Source organism: Pituophis catenifer, unplaced genomic scaffold, assembly GCF_029215685.1.
Source record: "Pituophis catenifer annectens isolate HBS135680 unplaced genomic scaffold, rPitCat1.0.hap2 SCAF_1, whole genome shotgun sequence".
Classification (NCBI taxonomy): Eukaryota; Metazoa; Chordata; class Lepidosauria; order Squamata; family Colubridae; genus Pituophis; species Pituophis catenifer.
Genome location: NW_027256881.1, coordinates 318,206,793 through 318,224,955, shown reverse-complemented (window position 1 = coordinate 318,224,955; position 18,163 = coordinate 318,206,793). Strand labels below are relative to the sequence as shown.

The window sequence follows — 18,163 nt, the reverse complement described above, 5'->3', positions numbered from 1 at the left end:
TAGAAAATTTCTTCTTAGTTCTAGATTGCTTCTCTCTTGGTTAGTTTACATCCATTATTTCTTGCCTTGCTTTCTAATGCTTTGGAAAATAGCTTTACCCCCTCATCTTTGTAGAGCCTCTCAAATATTGGAACACTGATATCATGTCTCTTCTAGTCCTTCTTTTCACCAGACTAGATATATCCAATTCCTGCAACTGTTCATCATATGTTTTAGCCTCCATCCCCCTAATTATCCTTGAGATGATTTTTTTTGAGAATTTTTTTTAATCGTTTGAGAAAGATTCAATTGAAACAAGGCTTTAAAAAGGCAATAAAAATGATCAGGTGGTTAGAAACTAAGATCTATGAAGACAGATTGAAGAAGTTTGATATATTTCCTTGAAAAAAGTTTTTTGAGAATGAGTATGATAGTACTCTGCAAATATTTATGTCCTGTCCCAGTCCACACACACACATACACCAAGGAGTCTTAATGCTTTATTTAAGCACAGCAAGCCCCTAGTGTGTCCCCCTTTACTAGAAGTACAAGAACCCAATGAGTCAGAGTCTGCACAGCAGAAGCATGAAGTCAACATCCAAATACAAAGTCTGAGATCGAAGGATAAATCCACCAATCCACACCAGTCCGAAGTCCAAGCACAAGTCCACAGTTCCAATACAATATCCAAAATGCAAGGTCCAAGCACAAGATTGAGTAACAAAGGACAGGTCCGGAAACACGAAGTCAGAGCACATGCATGGCAGGGAGCAAATGGTTATCTTCAACATAGCTCTCCTCTACGCCTGAGACTAAGTAGTCACCGTCTGTTGCGACTCATTAGGAGGGGTGAGGCTGCCTCCTCACAAGTAGCCTCATTGACCTCCTTTGTACCTCCCTCTGCTTGTGTCTATGTGACCTGAGATCCCGTGGAGGAGGCAGTTCCTCCTTGTCTCCACTAATTGGCTATAGCTGTGCCCTTCTCTGCCCTGTGCCTCTGGCTGGCATTCATGCTTCCTGGTTGCAGCTGTGACTGTTCTGTCTCCTTTTCAGACAGATGCTTGTCCAGTCGCTCTTCCATTAGCCCTTCCGATGTTCCTAGTCTCTCCTCCTCTTGCCCATCTACTCCTGTCACAGAGTCTCCTGCATTATCCTGATGTTCTTCCACTCCTCTCTGAAATTCCTGAATCCAGCTCTTCCTCATTGTCCAAGCTGGCATCTGAAGAAGCCATTACAATCTGAACTGATATCATACAGAAGAAAGCCAAAACCTCTTTTCCCTTTCTCTTTTCAATCTGGGAATCAATATTTCAGATACTGCCTTGGAAATGTTGGAGAAGCATTGAGGGAGGCCTGTTTGATGGCTGGTCTGTTTCTGTAGAATTGACTCATCTCAGAAGTATGGATTACTTCTACTTTGGTATCATGAAAGAAAGGAACACTTTTATTCTGTAGAGTTTTTGAAATCTGAGTATCTGCTCATGTTGCCCAAGGTGATAACGGGCAATAGAGGCATTGTTATTCTTTTATAGATTTTCTTTCCTTTAAGTGGAAAGAGCCTATTTTTATTAATAGTTTAAGAAGGCTTTATGTCATTGTTTGCGAAAGGTTTTGTATGCTTTATTCTGTAAACCTCCTGATGTCTCTTGGAATAGCCTGGTAAATAAATGAAGTAGCAAATAAATAAATGTGTGTAGTAGAATGTGTAGTTAAAACGGTTTCAAAAAACCTGTCCTCTACGCCTCATCTCTACTGTAACACTTTAGTTTTTCTTTACATGAACCCTTATAACAATGCAGGGAGAATTATGTTATAATAAATATAAATGACTAGAAACATTGAGGCTCAAAATATTTAAGTATTTATAGCATCTAAATTTTCACATACTCTAATTTTTCAAGCTCATAGAATAGAATAGAATAGAATAGAATAGAATAGAATAGAATAGAATAGAATAGAATAGAATAGAATAGAATAGAATAGAATAGAATAGAATTTGTTTACTGGCCAAGTGTGATTGGACACACAAGGAATTTGTCTTGGTGCATATGCTCTCAGTGTACATAAAAGAAAAGATACGTTCATCAAGAATCATAAGGTACAACACTTAATGATAGTCATAGGGTACAAAAAAGCAATCAGGAAACAATATCAATACAAATCATAAGGATACAAGCACAAAATTACAGTCATACAGTCATAAGTGGAAGGTGGGAAAGATGGGTGGTAGGAATGATGAGAAGATCAATAGTAGTGCAGACTTAGTAAATAGTTTGACAGTGTTGAGGGAATTATTTGTTTAGCAGAGTGATGGCGTTCGGGAAAAAACTGTTCTTGTGTCTAGTTGTTCTGGTGTGCAGTGCTCTATAGCGTCATTTTGAGGATAGGAGTTGAAACAGTTTATGTCCAGGATGCGAGGGGTCTGTAAATATTTTCACAGCCCTCTTTTTGACTCGTGCAGTATACAGGTCTCAATGGAAGGCAGGTTGGTAGCAATTGTTTTTTCTGCAGTTCTAATTATCCTCTGAAGTCTGTGTCTGTCTTGTTGGGTTGCAGAACCAAACAGACAGTTATGGAGGTGCAGATGACAGACTCAATAATTCCTCTGTAGAACTGTATCAGCAGCTCCTTGTGCAGTTTGAGCTTTCTGATATGAATTTGAGCTTTCTAATATGAATAGATATGAATTAGGCCCATCCTTTAAAAAAAAACAACTTGTTGGGGTAGGGATAGACTTCTTTAAAGAACAAGGCCACAGTTTTCAGGATACTGCTACCTGCAGTGGACTGATTAAGAATATGATTTGCATCATGCCTTTAGATGAAGATTTTGAGAGATTCTTCTATTTGCAGATGGGAAGTGTATTTTCTTTCATTTCCAATTATTTTAAGCATACTTTACAGTTTACCTTGCAGTTTTTATACAATTACCACCTCAAAATGGTAGAAAACCACACTATTGATTTTTTTGCCAGAGAGGTGTTGTAGTTTTTTTGTGTGTGAGTTGCAAAGAGAGCTTTGATGGTGACAGAATGCTGACTGCTGACTTAGGACATTATTGTATTGAGAATTATGAGTATTAAGAATTATGTCTAGTCTGGTCTGACTTTTGGAGTAAAAGTTAAACTGACACAATGCTTAACATTGAAACTAATCCACACTGTCATAATCAGATTGCTTCAATGGAATCATTTGGGAGCTGCTATACATCTCAAGACTTTAGCATGCAGGTTGGACTATAAATGCTAAATAGAATCAATTCAAGGCTGTGTAAATATTGCCTCTGGGGAAATAACTGGGTTTCCTTTAGTTACAATAGGAGAATTGCAGCTGGAATCCCAGAAGGCCAATTCACACAAACAATAAAAAGTTTCCATAGCTCACATCAGCAGGTTCCCATGTTTTTATATGCAGGAGTACCCCCTGCATATAGGGATGCAGGGAGATATAGCTCAGCACATGAACTATTGAACAGAAGGGAGTATAGTATGAATTAGGCCCAGGCAGGTAGAACTATATATGTGATACTCATAGTTCCATTATCATGTCACCTTTAAAAAAAACCACCCTTTATACAGGTGCAAAAATGTTTGCAAAAGTAAAGGTTTTATGGTTCCTTACATATAGTAGCTAGTAAATGTCAAATGCTATCTGTTTTTTAAATAGAATTTTATTAGAGATTTTTAAATGAGTAAAAGATGAAAAAAGTACAGAAAATGAACTTGAAAAAGAAAAGATATACAAAACTTTAAAAAGAAAAAGTTATTTAAAGAAACAACTTCTGATTTTCTTTATAAGAGTTACAAATTTATCATTGTGGAATCAGTACTCCAGGGTCACTCTTTCATAATTCAACCCTGATTCTCTTGAAACTTAGTTATCACTCCTCTCCCTTTATTGGAAGAGATCCAGTCAAAACATATAAGCTATATGATCATTATCATAATCAATTCACTAAAACTGGAAGCACTGTAGTACAAGCAGTAGTAATTTCTCACTTAGTTGCTTCATTATGATCTAAAATTAAAGAAAAATAAATTTACATTTCCAATTCAGTTGTCCCTTTCCGTGGGCATAGTAGTTCAAATTTGGATAACAATTAAATTTTATTTCCAGGGTCTACTCTTAAAAATGGGGCCTGAGTTGTTGAAGGAAAACCTATTTTCCTTCAACGTATCTTCTTACCAATGCCTACATCTTAGCATTGGTATATAGTATATACATTGTCAGCCATTCAAAACAAAACAAAACTTTTAAAAATGGGACTTGACATGTTGAAGGAAAATATATTTTAAAAACCTACATTTTAGCATTCATACATGATAAATACATTGATGGCCATTCAAAACAAAACTTATTTCAGTGCATCATTTTTAAGGGAAGGAAAATTCACAAGAGCCTATTCACGTATCCAGCTCTGGATCTACTGTGTGGTAATATCATACTAAAATTTTGACAAACCATTATTATAACTAATCACTTACCCTTCCTGTTCACCATGATTTGTCATTGGAAAATGATATAGTTGTAGCCCATTCTTTAATTTCAGCAAGATTATTCTCATTGCCCCCTAAAACTCCTATTCCTTATGTTTTAATTAAGCCCAAGAAGTCTGCAAAGAAACGGGAGCTGATCCAGGCCAGCACAGCAGGAGAGGCAATTGAAAAAATGTTGGAACAGAAGAAGATTTCAAGTAAAATTAATTATAATGTGTTAAGGGATCTCAACAGCAAAGGAGGTAGCACACCAAAGAAAGATGATGATACCACTGATGACAGCACCAGCACCAAGAAGTTATCAAGGAGAAAGTCTCTTGTGAATCGGAATGTGGCCAATTCAGTAAACCCCGTGGGAAAAAGGTACCACAGTGTTTTTTTTTAAATTTGCATTGTAACCAATGCATCTAGAACTGATGCATTGTTAATGTTTTTTTGACATTGCAATAGTGTTCTTTTTATTGTGGTATGTGAGCCAGAATGAATCTGTAGGTCACATTAGCTGGCAGTATCAGCATGGATTAATCATCCAGCCTGGAGGAATCTACCAGAAATGCATAATTCAGCTGCCAATGGCTTCCTTGATAGAATTTTCAGATGTGTTATGCTAGTTCATTTTTCCTAAATTATCAGGTTTTATATTAAATGGTATGGCAAGCATGCTGAGATAGTGCATATATGTATTCCTTTCCATGTTAATATGAAAAATAAGTAGTTATTATCTGTTGTGACATTTTGCAAGATTTGATTTAGTTCTTAGATATACTTTTATACCAAATGTTGGTTGCTAATTACTGACTTGCACATAAAGCTTTTTAGTAAACATTGCTTGTATTTTCCTAAAATATGAGTGGAGGAAGAAGCTGTTGTGCTAGCAGGAAAATAATTCCAATTTGGACATTTATTGCATTTGAAATATATAGGCATTACAGACAATTTGCACATTTCTTATTCTCTTCATGTGTCTGCTGGCTATAAAACTAATATTTGAGATCTGAGCTGATTTTGTTCAGTGCTCTTTCTCCCTGGCCATTGTGCAGTATTCTTTAAAGAGACAAAGTTAATTGGCTTTGCAGGCTCATCCAAGAGCATCTTAGTGATATCAGATGAGTTTCCTGAAGAATATCTTGCCCCAATAAAGAATCTGTTACTTTCTCTGTGGTTGAAGTCTGCTCATCTGTCTCTATTACCCATCTCTATCAAAGCTAAACCTTTACTGACTTCCTCTTCAGGGCAGGGCTATTGAGTAAATTGATGCAAAGGGAGAGCATGATGCAAAATGACAGTTAAGGCTCTAGGGGGCAGAGGTTACTTCTGGCTTAGAATTTGTTCCAGTGCCAGGGTTCCAGGATTCATCCAGCGCCATCCAATTTCTGAATAGCTGTCAGCAGCCCCAAATATGATTCATGCATCATATTGCATTGTTGCAGATAATAATGTATAATTTAGCAGCACTGCTAGCAGCTGCTATCATCACTATTGTTTATTCTTTATAAACTGGCTTGAAACTTTCAGTTGAATGATAATTTCACTGTATTTACAATAACAAAATTATACAAAGTGCTTACACACCTTAATCTGCTTTCTGTAATAGAAACTTCACTTTCTACCTTAGTCCTGCTCCTATTATTTCTGGATTCTGCAACTGACTCTTCTTCCTGCTTACTGACTAAAGTCACATTTCCTTACAACCATATAGCTATAGCCTCTTTTTGAAAGCATTTTTTTTTTTACCAAATCCCCTATCGCAGGAAATTTCATATTATAAAATCTGCTCCCCTCTAATGCAATAATCTTTGAATCCAGGACTTTTCTGTTTCAAGTCACTGTTGTCCACTGTCCACAAAATTTCTATGTCCATTTAGCCTCAATGAATCTGGGTGTACCGCAAAATGATTCTAAATCTTTGGCATTTTTGCATGCAAAGCATTGTTGCTAAAGGGTAACAGGAAAAGTACAAAAAAAATTATGAGGTTTTTATAAGCATATAGTTCATTATGATGAAAAAAAATAGTAATGAAATATGTATTGTGATTTAACAGGGAAAAGTGTTGGCTTTTTTGTACTTGCACCATAACATCAAACACAGATGGAAGTCACAAGTTTTGCAACATGATGTCATATTTCATCGTTTGCTCCTCCACATGGATGCCTGTGGTAGTTTTATTTGAAATGCTAAGACAAAGGGAGTCCCTCTGTGAAGGAGATGGGTGGTTTTAAAAATAGGTATGTAGATAGGGGTGGGTGGATGGATGGATGGACAGACAGACAGACAGACAGACAGACAGATTTTAGTATTATGACATTAATAAAAACACATTCGGAGAAAATTGGGAGTGGGTTTTTTTGCATCAGAATGAGTAATTAGCAGTGATAGCAAACAGTTTCTGTGCTGTTTCAGAGAAACCTGTATTGATGTATCAATGAAGACATCCAAAGTTAGCTTGTCTCAAAGGAGACTATATCTTTATAGTTCAGAGCTTAAATACATGTTTATCAGCAAAGCACTCCAAATTTAGTTTCTAGCATCACCATTGAAAAGGATATTGTTGTGGTATGATTAAGAAATATGTTTGGCTGAAAACTTGAAGAGAACTGCCAAGAATGGACCATACTGAGTTAAACAAACCAGTGGTCTGATATGAAAGATGGTAGCATCACAGCATCTTGAAAAAGATTGGATGTTTTTGCAATGAGGAAAAAGCTATTTCAAGTCTAAAGGTTATTTTGATTTTCTTAGTATTAAAGATTTACAGCAAGTCTTTTTTATTATTTTCCTTCATTATTGTAACTATAATACCTTATGCACGGTACTAATTCATTCCTTTGTTCAGCATTATTTCAAGATGTAATGCATAATTCCTTTGTTCAGATATGTTCTTCTGAGGTGTTAATAGATAAATGCATTTTAGCCATATAATAATCACAGTAATTTATGTGCAATTAAGAACAAAACGTGCCCCATTTCTCATTTGACAATGAAACTCCTAGTGTGTTTCCATCCAGAAATTGTTAGCATAGATCGTACTATCTAATTTGTAGTGATTAACAATCTTCTTGGATTTAGTTTAGATACCTTAAATGTTGAGTAATTTTTAAATGGCAGAAGACGATGGCTGTCTAAGAGTCAACTGTAAGTTGCAGATATCGTGTTTCCCTGAAAATAAGACCCTGTCTTATATTTTTTTTAAACCCTGAAATAAGCGCTTGGCCTTATTTTCGGGGAAGTCTTATTATTTTGGGGCGCGTGGAGAAAACCAGAGGAAATGGCGGGGACTGGCTGCACATGCGTTTAAATATTTTCGGGGTGGGTTTATTTTCAGTGGGGCTTATTTTAGGGCATGCATTCAAAAACCCGATTGGGTTTATTATCAGGGGATGTCTTATTCGCAGGGAAACAGGGTAATTTAACTAAAAGTCAAGCCTTCCCAATTAGCTAATATTGCAGATAAAAATTGCTATGTTTGCACACAACAGTAGAAAACCAGAATTGTACTAATTTCTGACTTTGAGTTTGAGAAGTTGCAGACAAAAATTTGATGAACGTAAACCAAGAACGTAAAACATTTGTAATGGTAATCCAAATTATGCTTTAAGTATGATTGGTGAGAGCCAAGATTATTTCTAGGGAAGGTGGTTGAACTGCACCAATCCAACACTGCATTGCCCAGTCCCAAATCCCTGCCATAGAAAGACAGAGAATATTGTGCTTTGAATTTTGGTATAGAAAGCTAAGTGTAATTTGTACAATTTAACCTAACTGCCACCATAGTCCCTCAGATTTAAATGCTATTGTGCAATATAATAATGAAATAATAAATGTTTTGGAAGATGTTTGCTGGTTTGGAAATACTTATGGGGACTTCAAAAATGACATTTTAAGGATCAAGGAAAACTTTTAATTCCAGTGTGTTATCAAAGGCTAATTACATACAATATGATTTGTTTTATCATAAATGGGAAGCAATTATCTGTTTATTTAAAAAAGGCAAATGACGTGAGATACTCTGGCAAAATACCAGATATACCCATACATTTGGGGATTAATAAAGAGAGGTGTGCTTGTGGGGGGGGGGGAAGGGGGAAAGGGAGACTATGTTTATGCAGATTCAATTCTCTGTAAATGTGTTTTAATTATATTTTTTGTTGTATGTAATTGGAACTTGCCTAATAGAAAAAAGGTCAAATATAATTTTCACACACAAAATGCTTTGTTTTAAGCATTTCCCTTTTACTGGCTGTATTCAATATCTACCAGTGTTTACTGTAGCTTCATTCATTCCCCATTATTTTTATTTTTGTCTTAACTCTCACCCAGGTTGTGAAGCATGGGATATTGTTATTGGCTAAGTGTTATAAATATGTGGTTTAAAAAGACATTTCTTTTATAAATGGGGCAAAATTAATATCTATTCCATGTTTAATTTTTCATGAGTTTTTCCAAGCTGGTGGAAATGGACTGTGATGTCTAGTGAAATTTTTGCATATTATGTTTTTTGCTTAAACTGAATTCCTTATTACATTGTTTTTGATCTGTTATATCAAATAAATCTGTTAGCAAAGGATTGTTGAAGTCCCTATCATATAAAAGGGTTTCTCTATTTCATGGTACATAAAAATAGCAATATGTGAAGATAGGCAAGATTATAAAAGGAATAAATGCATTGTGTTAATCTTGTCAAAATCTAGGAAGAAAAGAAACAGATTTGCAAAAGACACTGGAAGGTTTTACAACAGAAGCTTCTCTTTGTGTGTGCATTACAGGCTTTGAGAGGCTTCATGTGGGAAAAGATCAGGAAATATTTTATTAGAAGACTGAATTTGAATATCAGGCTTATCCTAACATTGTTCTTGTTCTATTTATCAGAGATAAGTTTTATTTTATTTTATTGTTTATATTTATATACCGCCCTTCTCCCGAAGGACTCGGGGCAGTGAACAGCCAACACATGAAACACAAGAAATACAAAATTTAAAAACAGTATTAAAATCCAATTAAATTAATTTGGCCCACAATTAAAAGCACCCCTGTATTAAGACCCATAATTAAACAATTTAAAATTGAATCAATTTAAAAATTTAGACATGGATTTTAGGGTACTATCCTTTGAATTTTCATAAATGTATTATTTATTTATTTATTTATTTAGATTTTACCCCATTTTTTTTCACTTTATAAGTAACTCAAGATGATGAGCATATATGAAGAGAAAACAATATTCTGGGCAATTTTAGGATTTCTATACTTAGAGGAGCTGTAGAGTTCTGAAACTACATCCTATCCTTTTCCATGCTAACTTTCATTTTGGTTTTATTTTTATTTTTAATTCTGTTTATTATGTTGGAGGCACTTTGTTGAGTCCTCTTCACCCACTTCTATTTCCTATTCCCATCAAAATCATCCTGTACTTTCTCCATGTCTTTTAATCTTAACTTTTCTCTTTTTCTCACATTCTTTGCAATTATCCTTTTTCTCAGTATACGTTTTATGCAGTATATTTCTGGAATGCTAATTTTTTTGCAGCAGTCATTCTGGTATATATTCATTTTTCTTATCCAAAGGCTCTTTTACTTTATAATTCTACCAAGCATCTTTTTCATACTTCACATTAATATAATTCTACACAGTTCTCACATTTATTACATAATTCTTTTCGCTCTCTTCTAAGCAAGTACCATGGGCTTTCTTTCCATCCGCATTATGTTGACTGTTGAAGATTAATGTCTGATAATATTTTTATATAGGAGATGTCCTTCCTTTTCCTGAAATTGTTCTACGTAGTTTCATTTCTTTTATTTCTTTTTTAAACCAAAGTTCTTGACTAAACCAAAGACTTGACATTGTCAAAAATGTTCTGTTCAAAATGATTCATCAACATTATATCCTTCACTAATTCTCTTAATATGTCATCATAAACAATCAAATAACATACTTTTAGAGTGATATTCTTTCCTTGGTCATGTATTTAGCAGAACTGTGCTTAAGCCATATATTTGAAACAGACCTTTTCAAAATATTCACCACTCACCATTCCCATTCTTTTTTTTTCCCTCCAAATTTTCCCATCCATCCATTTATGTTATTCAGGTAGTCCTCGACTTACAACAGTTCGTTTAGTGACTGTTTAAAGTTACAATGGCACTGAAAAAGTGACCTATGATCTCTTTTCACACTTATAACCATTGCAGCATCCCCAAAATTCAGCCGCTTGGCAACTGACTCATATTTCTGACGGTTGCATTGTCCTGCGATCATGTGAACGCCTTTTGTGACTTTTTGACAAGCAAGGTCAATGAGAAAGCCAGATTCGCTTAACAATCTGTTACTCACTTAACAACTGCAGTGACTCACTTAACAACTGTGGCAAGAAAGATCGTAAAATGGGGCAACCTAGATGACACTAATTCATATATTCATTTATTATGAATTAAATCTATACCTTTAGCGCTCTGTGTGTATTTATCAATTCCATTCCACAAGATCAAATCACCTTCCTTCAGCCCCTACATACAGTACTTCTCCTTTCTCTTAGTTTGCAGATACACAATATAATCATTTTTCTTTATTTTCTTTTTTGATTCATGCTTTTTACCATCTACTCATTACACATTCCAGGTTGAATTTTTCTTAATGTCATGATTATCACAAAATGGTCTATAGATATTGACTTCTATTGCCTAATAAGAATAAAGAAGTCATAGACTAGGTTACTAACTGTGATCAAAGCTAAGTCACAGACAATAATCTCTGCTAATGATAGGGAAATACTGATCAATTTTAATATATTTGGGCCAGTATTCTACAGATGCAACTAACATCCACCTTTAACCCAAATCATTCAGCTGTTCCATGTAATTTAAGATCTCTCATGTAGAGACAGCTTTGAAAGCCAATATCCTTTTGTCTGCATTCTACCAGATAGGAAGTATAAACACTCTACTGACATATACGTAGGATGTTGGGCCAGTAAGAATATATTTTAGATATTCTAATAAAATGCTTGCCATTGTTGCCTTAGTTGTTATAAAATGCTTATTTACTAGAAGGCAAACTGATAACCCTAAATTTCTCTAACTCCGGATAATCTCAAAGATGTCATGTTCCCTTTGACTTTTTTTGTAGCTATACTTGCAAAGTATGGGACCATTTTTTAAAATTTTATTTGAATGCCCCTGGGGTGACTCCAAACAAAACAAAATCAAACAAAACCAGCTGAGGCAGGGAGTCTTGCAGATACCAAAAGAGCTACTGCTAATGCTCTATTGCCAACAGATGCCTCAGTGAGGACTAGTTTGCAGTTCTAGTCAAATATAAATAACCTTTGTGTTTTTTCTTGTGTGCTTTTCTTGTACCAAAGACGCTTTTTCAAAACTGGACTTCCTTTGTTTTTGTTTGAAGACATTTAGCTTCTCATCCAAGAAGCTTCTTCAGTTCTGACTGAAACGTGAAGAATGGAAGGATTTATATTCCTTGCAGTCATCTGGTCAGTAGACCACACAGAAAGAGTGGGGCCAAGAACTGAATACAGAACTGTGATCTAACCAGGATTGAGTAGAGTAGAAAAATTACTGATAGAGGAGAATGTTTGTAACTTGGTGTTGAAATGAGGGGCCCTTGGTGCTCTCAGAAAATTATTTCCTGTATTCTGGACTCACATTGGTGCTAATGCAACCCAAGATAGTACTTGACATCAAGCCAACCCAGCTATGGATTTATTTCCGAGTTTTAGATTAGTATCCAAGTGTATATTAAATTCCAGTCCATCTGCTGTATTCATAGTTAAATTTAAGACCAGTGGATAAACCTGAATTATATATGAAAAATAAAATTCAATATATACAATATAAATATGGGCTCAGTTCTTTGCAGCAATTAGTATATCTTGTCCATAGAGAAAGGATGGTGAAAAGCCCTGAGCACTTCCAAAAGTTGAAAAATATTTGGCTCTTTTGCTTAGGAAGGTCAACTGTTCAGAATTAATTCTTCCTTTCATTATCTGTTTTAACAGTTTTTGGAGGGGAGTTTGATTGATTTGAATCTTGCCCTCAAGCTTCTATCACTTTCTAGCCAAAGTGTGAAAAGACTTCTGCCTATAATTTGATGTGTTTGGTCTTCCTAGTTTCTTAATGGAGCTCCTATGAATATAGTAGCTCCCATAAATGACCTTGCATGAAGTTAGGACAAGCATTTTTCTTGTTCTCAAATAAATTGACAAGTAACTGATCTTCTAAACCCGCTAGCAATACTGTAGTCTGGCAAATGCTTTTTAAAATTAGGAAGAAGGATAACTTCATAGTAAGAGGAGAGACAGTGGAAGAAAAATTGAGAGAAATTCAACATTAATTGAATGCCTTAAAACCATATTCATTTTTGAGTGTAAGGAAGAAATATGGTTTCAGCTTTGATAAAGAAAACCTTCAACAAAATTACACACTACTGGATATACTGTTAGAAAGGAAGTTTTTGATTGGTCTTCAACTTTCTTTCTCTTGTCTTATATAATCAAAGGTATGTTTTGGGCAGAAATGTCTCAGGTTTGTATTAGGTAGAAGATACAAGTATTTCAGCTAGGGCATTAGGATTTAAAGCTTGCCCCTGAGAATATTTCATAGTTATTTGCCAAATTAAAAAAATGGGAGAGAGATATCTGTCATCAACTTTCATTGGACAACTAGATTAGTGTACTAGATTATAGAATGTATGTGTACATGTATGTGTATGCACACACGCACGCACACACACTCATTCATCCTATTTATATGGTCACTCATCTCATAAAAAAATGCCCCTTGAACAGTATACAATAAAATCCAACAATGATATAAAAAGTATTCCAGAAATCCCAATAATTAAAAATGATTATTACAAGACAGAGAGATATTAACTCCAATGGAATCACCTCACCTCAGTAACTCAACAGTCCCTTGGGACCTCCAGACCTGATGGAATAACCATGCTTGGGGGTGGGGGAGGTGTTCCATAAAGCCGGATTCACAGAATCCCGCTTTATGGGATCCTGCTTGGATCCGGCTAAATGTAGCTTTTTTGTAAGATGAGCCCCGCATGTGATGGGGTGGACAGATATAATTGGGGAGAAGCAATCCTTCAAATAACCTGGCCCATGCCATAAATAACTTTCAGTCTTCAGTGGACTTACCTACTGTCCTATCTAACTACATATCTAGAATTAAAATAAAATTCCACTTGTAACATAACAATATTTATTTATCTGCCATTATATTCTTCTGTATTCCTGTGTGACGTCTAAGGGTTTAATAGAAGGAAATAAATGTTCAGGGTTGAATTGTGGAGTTCTTGGTGCTCTCTGAAGGATGGTTTTTTTTTGTTTTTTGCTTCCAGACATATACTTTTTTTGCCAACTAGGTAACACCTAACCTAGGGATTTGCAAATGAAACATAAAATAGGACAGCAAATGCTAATTAGTAAGAGCAGCTGAATAACATGCTAATAACATACTAATAACAACAGCCACTGGGGCCTGTCCTAAATCTACTGGCAATAATTGCATGTCAGATATTTGTGGAGGAGGAGGAATACTTTTATTTATGACCTTCTGAATGACAACAGAATGGGCACCAACTGAACTCTTGGGAGGGAGGATATTCCAAAGTGCAGAAACCACATGGGAGAGATATTGTCCCTATCCGTAGCTTCTCCAGTGGGAAGATCTTAAGCATCTTTTCCCCAGATGATGAAATAGGGCAGGCCAGTTTTATTCTTCTAAGCACAACATAATTGTTTTCTGCACGTTGACACATAAACTTAGATGTCCCTGGGGAGGTTATTGAAGCCACTCTGCAAAGCCTTTAAAAAGAAACAATGCCTTACAAAGAAAAAAGTTCCAAAGATCACTCTGGTTGCCATACAGAGAGCTTATGCAAATGGTTGAAGCAGCATACTGGAAACTCTTATTATACTTGAGGGAAAGAAGACTATTGCAGAATCAAGCAATTGCATACAGAGTTTATTTTAATAATACTCTAAACTATGCACAATTCATTTACAAATGAATTGTATAAATAACTATGAACATTTTTAAAAGCTCAAGAATCATTTCCAGACTTAGGGGATTTCATAAACTGTTCCTAAACAAAATTATTATGGTAAATTTAAAACGTAGAGCAATCCATCCCAATGTATTTGTCTTAAGGCCTTTATTTCTGTAGTATTAGCAATTAGTATGCAGGTATTGAGCCTCATCAGTTTTGTTTCTAAGTTACCAAAGGCGTTTTGTCATAACAATGTAACTTTATTGATGACACAGTGGTTTATGATTGATTAAAAGTGGCAGATTTATTTTGCCTTCAACTCTTTCCACCAGCACTCTTACTGACTGTTTGGCAGTGGGAAGATTGGTTGAGAAATAGGAGTAGATTTTTAAAATATTAATAAAATTATTATTTTAGTAAGCCTAGTTCTTGGAAATTCTTTTGCTGAAGAAATAAACGATTCTGTGGAAGAACATAGTAGTATTTATAAGGAAACAGTTTGACAGTGATAGAAGATTCAAAAACCTAAAAACCATTTTGCTGGAGCAGACCTATCTATTGCATTATCTGACAGTGATCAACCAAACACCTGTGAAAAACCCATCTTTTAAACAATTAATGTATAAATATCTCACCAACACTTTTGCCACTGCATTTTGTACCAGATGTACCTTCAAGACTAGCTGCAAAGGCAGTTACACAGAGAGTGTATTGTAATAGTCCAGTCAGGTGATGATAAGGTCATGAATTATTGTGGTCAGAGTATCCTAATTTGGTGGGGTTACAACAGACATGCCAGCAGAGCTGAAGAAGCTTCTTGGATGAGAAGCGAAACATCTTCAAATAAAAAAACAAGATGCCAGTTGCCTCCAGAAAAAGCACCTTTGGGACAACCATGATCTGGATCTCTACAGATAGAGAATCTGTACAGACTTTTAGCTGTACAATTTGGATGAACACCCTTTGAATGGTGTGGGAGTAGGAATGGATTTCCAGAGGGGGGAACAAATTGCAGACTACAGGAACTAGGAGCACTACTCAGGTGACCTTGAGGACACAGATAAAGTGCTTCAACGACCATCTAAGGTAAAGGTAAACGACTCTAGGGGGCGGTGCTCATCTCCATTTCAAAGCCAAAGAGCCAGCGCTGTCCATCTCCGTGGTCATGTGGCCAGCATGACTAAACGCCAAAAGCGCACGGAACGCTGTTACCTTCCCACCAAAGGTGGTCCCTATTTTTCTACTTGCATTTTTATGTGCTTTCGAACTGCTAGGTTGGCAGAAGCTGGGACAAGTAACGGGAGCTCACCCTGTTACGCGGCACTAGGGATTCGAACCACTGAACTGCCGACCTTTCGATTGACAAGCTCAGCGTCTTAGCTACTGAGCTAGGATACAAATAACTAGCTGTCTGCAAGGAATATAAATCCTTCCATTCCCAACTATCCTGTCAGAGCTGAAGAAGCTTATTGGATGAGAAGCGAAACATCTTCAAAGAAAAAACAAGAAAGTCCAGTTGCCTCCAGAAAAAGCACCTTTGGGACAACCATGACCTGGATGACTGAGAATCTCTACAGACTCATGTCAGCTAAAGTTCACACAAGATGCCTTTGGTTTGAGGAAGAGCTGAAATTTTAGAAAGACCTCCAAGTCACAAGCTACATCTTTGGGAGTGGGGACAGACAACCCCTCCCAGAACAACTAATGGTACCAATGTTATTGAATGCTTATTATCATCTAGCTTGAATTTAATTTGCATTTATTTTACCCAGTCCAGATCTTCACAGTATATAATTGCCTAGTTCATTATTCCATGATTTCTTCTAATGTTTCATGTAGTTTTTAAACATGACACCACTCAGCCCTTTTGGATCCCACACTGGATTTCCCATAGATTCAACAACTTCTCCCAATCTTAACTTCCACCTTGAATATCCCATTCAAGTAATAACAGAACCAGCATAAAATGATGCCTCCACTTTGAAGACTTGTAGATGGTTTAACAGGATCTAAAGGGGTGTTCTTTTTCCCATTAAAGATCTAGCATACATCACATATAAGAACAATCAATGTCATTTTTGTCCCACAAATATGTCTGAGCCCCATGTGAAAAACAACAATTTAGAAATGGTTCTTAAAACTGAATTTGAGGCAGTGAAAAAGATATTGAGCTGTTAACATTTCTCTCCCATTGCTCCCTGTTTGTCCTACTTACATTTTCTCTGTTGCAACAAGGAGTTTTCTGGCAGCTTCTTCCATATCCTTGCTGCTTTTGGATGGCTGACCAGACGTATGCTCAACATCTCTGTGGTTTTCTAGAAGCCAGTTTCCTGCTTGAGCACCATCTGTTCCTATGACAGTACCTACCTTTTTAATACAAACCAAAGCAAGCTCAAAGAGGCTAAGAAAAAATGCTTAAAAATCTGCTACTGGTTGTGGTTGGATGTTATGTTTCCACCTGAAATCTGTATCTGATGGCATTTGGAAAAAACTTGACTTCTTAAGCCAAATGAATTTTTTGTCATACACCCCTCATCAGTTTTCTTGACTTTTGGGAGGGCTAGAAGCTTTTACTAAAAAAGGAGCTATCATGTAGAAGCAGTGAATTAATTCATACCCTATGATTCATACCCCATAAATCACCCAGAATGATTTGCCAAAGCTAAACAATACTTTTATTGAACTGTAACTCCTTCTCACCTTCCTAATTCTAAAATTCTCTGGAAAAGAATTTTTTTAGGGAATAATGCTTGTGAGTCTGTGCCTTAAACCTCAAAATTGGGATTCCAATTCTCAATGGAACCCTATAGAACTGATCATCTGGCTTCACTGGAGTAAAGAATCAAAGCTGAAATTTAAATTTATGATGTGATTTATAAGGCTTAAGGAAAAGTTTTTGTCTGGGGCATGATGACAAAAATAGCTATTTGTGTGGATCTGGCTGGGATGATTGTCTGAGGCTGGGATACCGCTACAAAGGACTCTTTCACCCTCCATTCCACAGACTTCAAATGAAGATCTCAAGGTCTAGGTAGGGAAGCAGCATGGGCTCTTCAAATACTGAGATCTCAAGCTCTGAAAAAATCAACACTGAAAAGTTTTACTTTGAACTGGGGCCAAAAAACCAGAACAGGAGCCAACAAATACAACACAATGCTGGAGTAATATGCTGATAATAATATGTCCCAATTGCAGCTGTATTCTGAACCAATTGCAGTTTCTGGATCATTTTCAAAGGCTGCTCCACATAGCAACATTTTAGAGTATCCAAAACAGGAGATAATCAGAGCATAGACCATCAAAGCAAGCATAAGATTTAAGAATTTGCTACAATGCTTGAATTAGTTTATACAGCTTTTCTTCTCTTTTTAAGGAAACCTTGACACTAAGCTGATAGAAAGCTATCTTCCCCTGTTTTAGAAATTGGGAAATTCCAGATGGTAGTTTTCTTTTTCCTTAGAAGGACTTGCTTCAGGTGTTCTGACTGCATTTCCTTTTTCTTCTAATGGTAAATAAAATTACTGTGGGCTAGAACAGATGTTCTTTTGTAAGGCAATTGTTTCTTGACTTTTTCTAAATTCTGTCTCTGGCTGTGTTGACCCTCTTTTCCATCTCTAGTGAATTTGTCAATTAAAATGTATCATTTTTGTCCTTCATGCTATTTCTTTATCCTTTTT

General features: G+C 35.9%; 1 protein-coding gene across 1 annotated transcript in view; it reads left to right on the top strand.

The window, feature by feature from the left end:
- Positions 1–18,163, top strand: part of BRF1 (BRF1 general transcription factor IIIB subunit) — a 243,669-nt gene that overhangs the window by 199,546 nt on the left and 25,960 nt on the right. Inside the window, exon 15 of the mRNA XM_070931601.1 lies at positions 4,581–4,837. Coding sequence (XP_070787702.1) covers positions 4,581–4,837 — 257 coding nt within the window. The remainder of the gene's footprint in view (positions 1–4,580; positions 4,838–18,163) is intronic.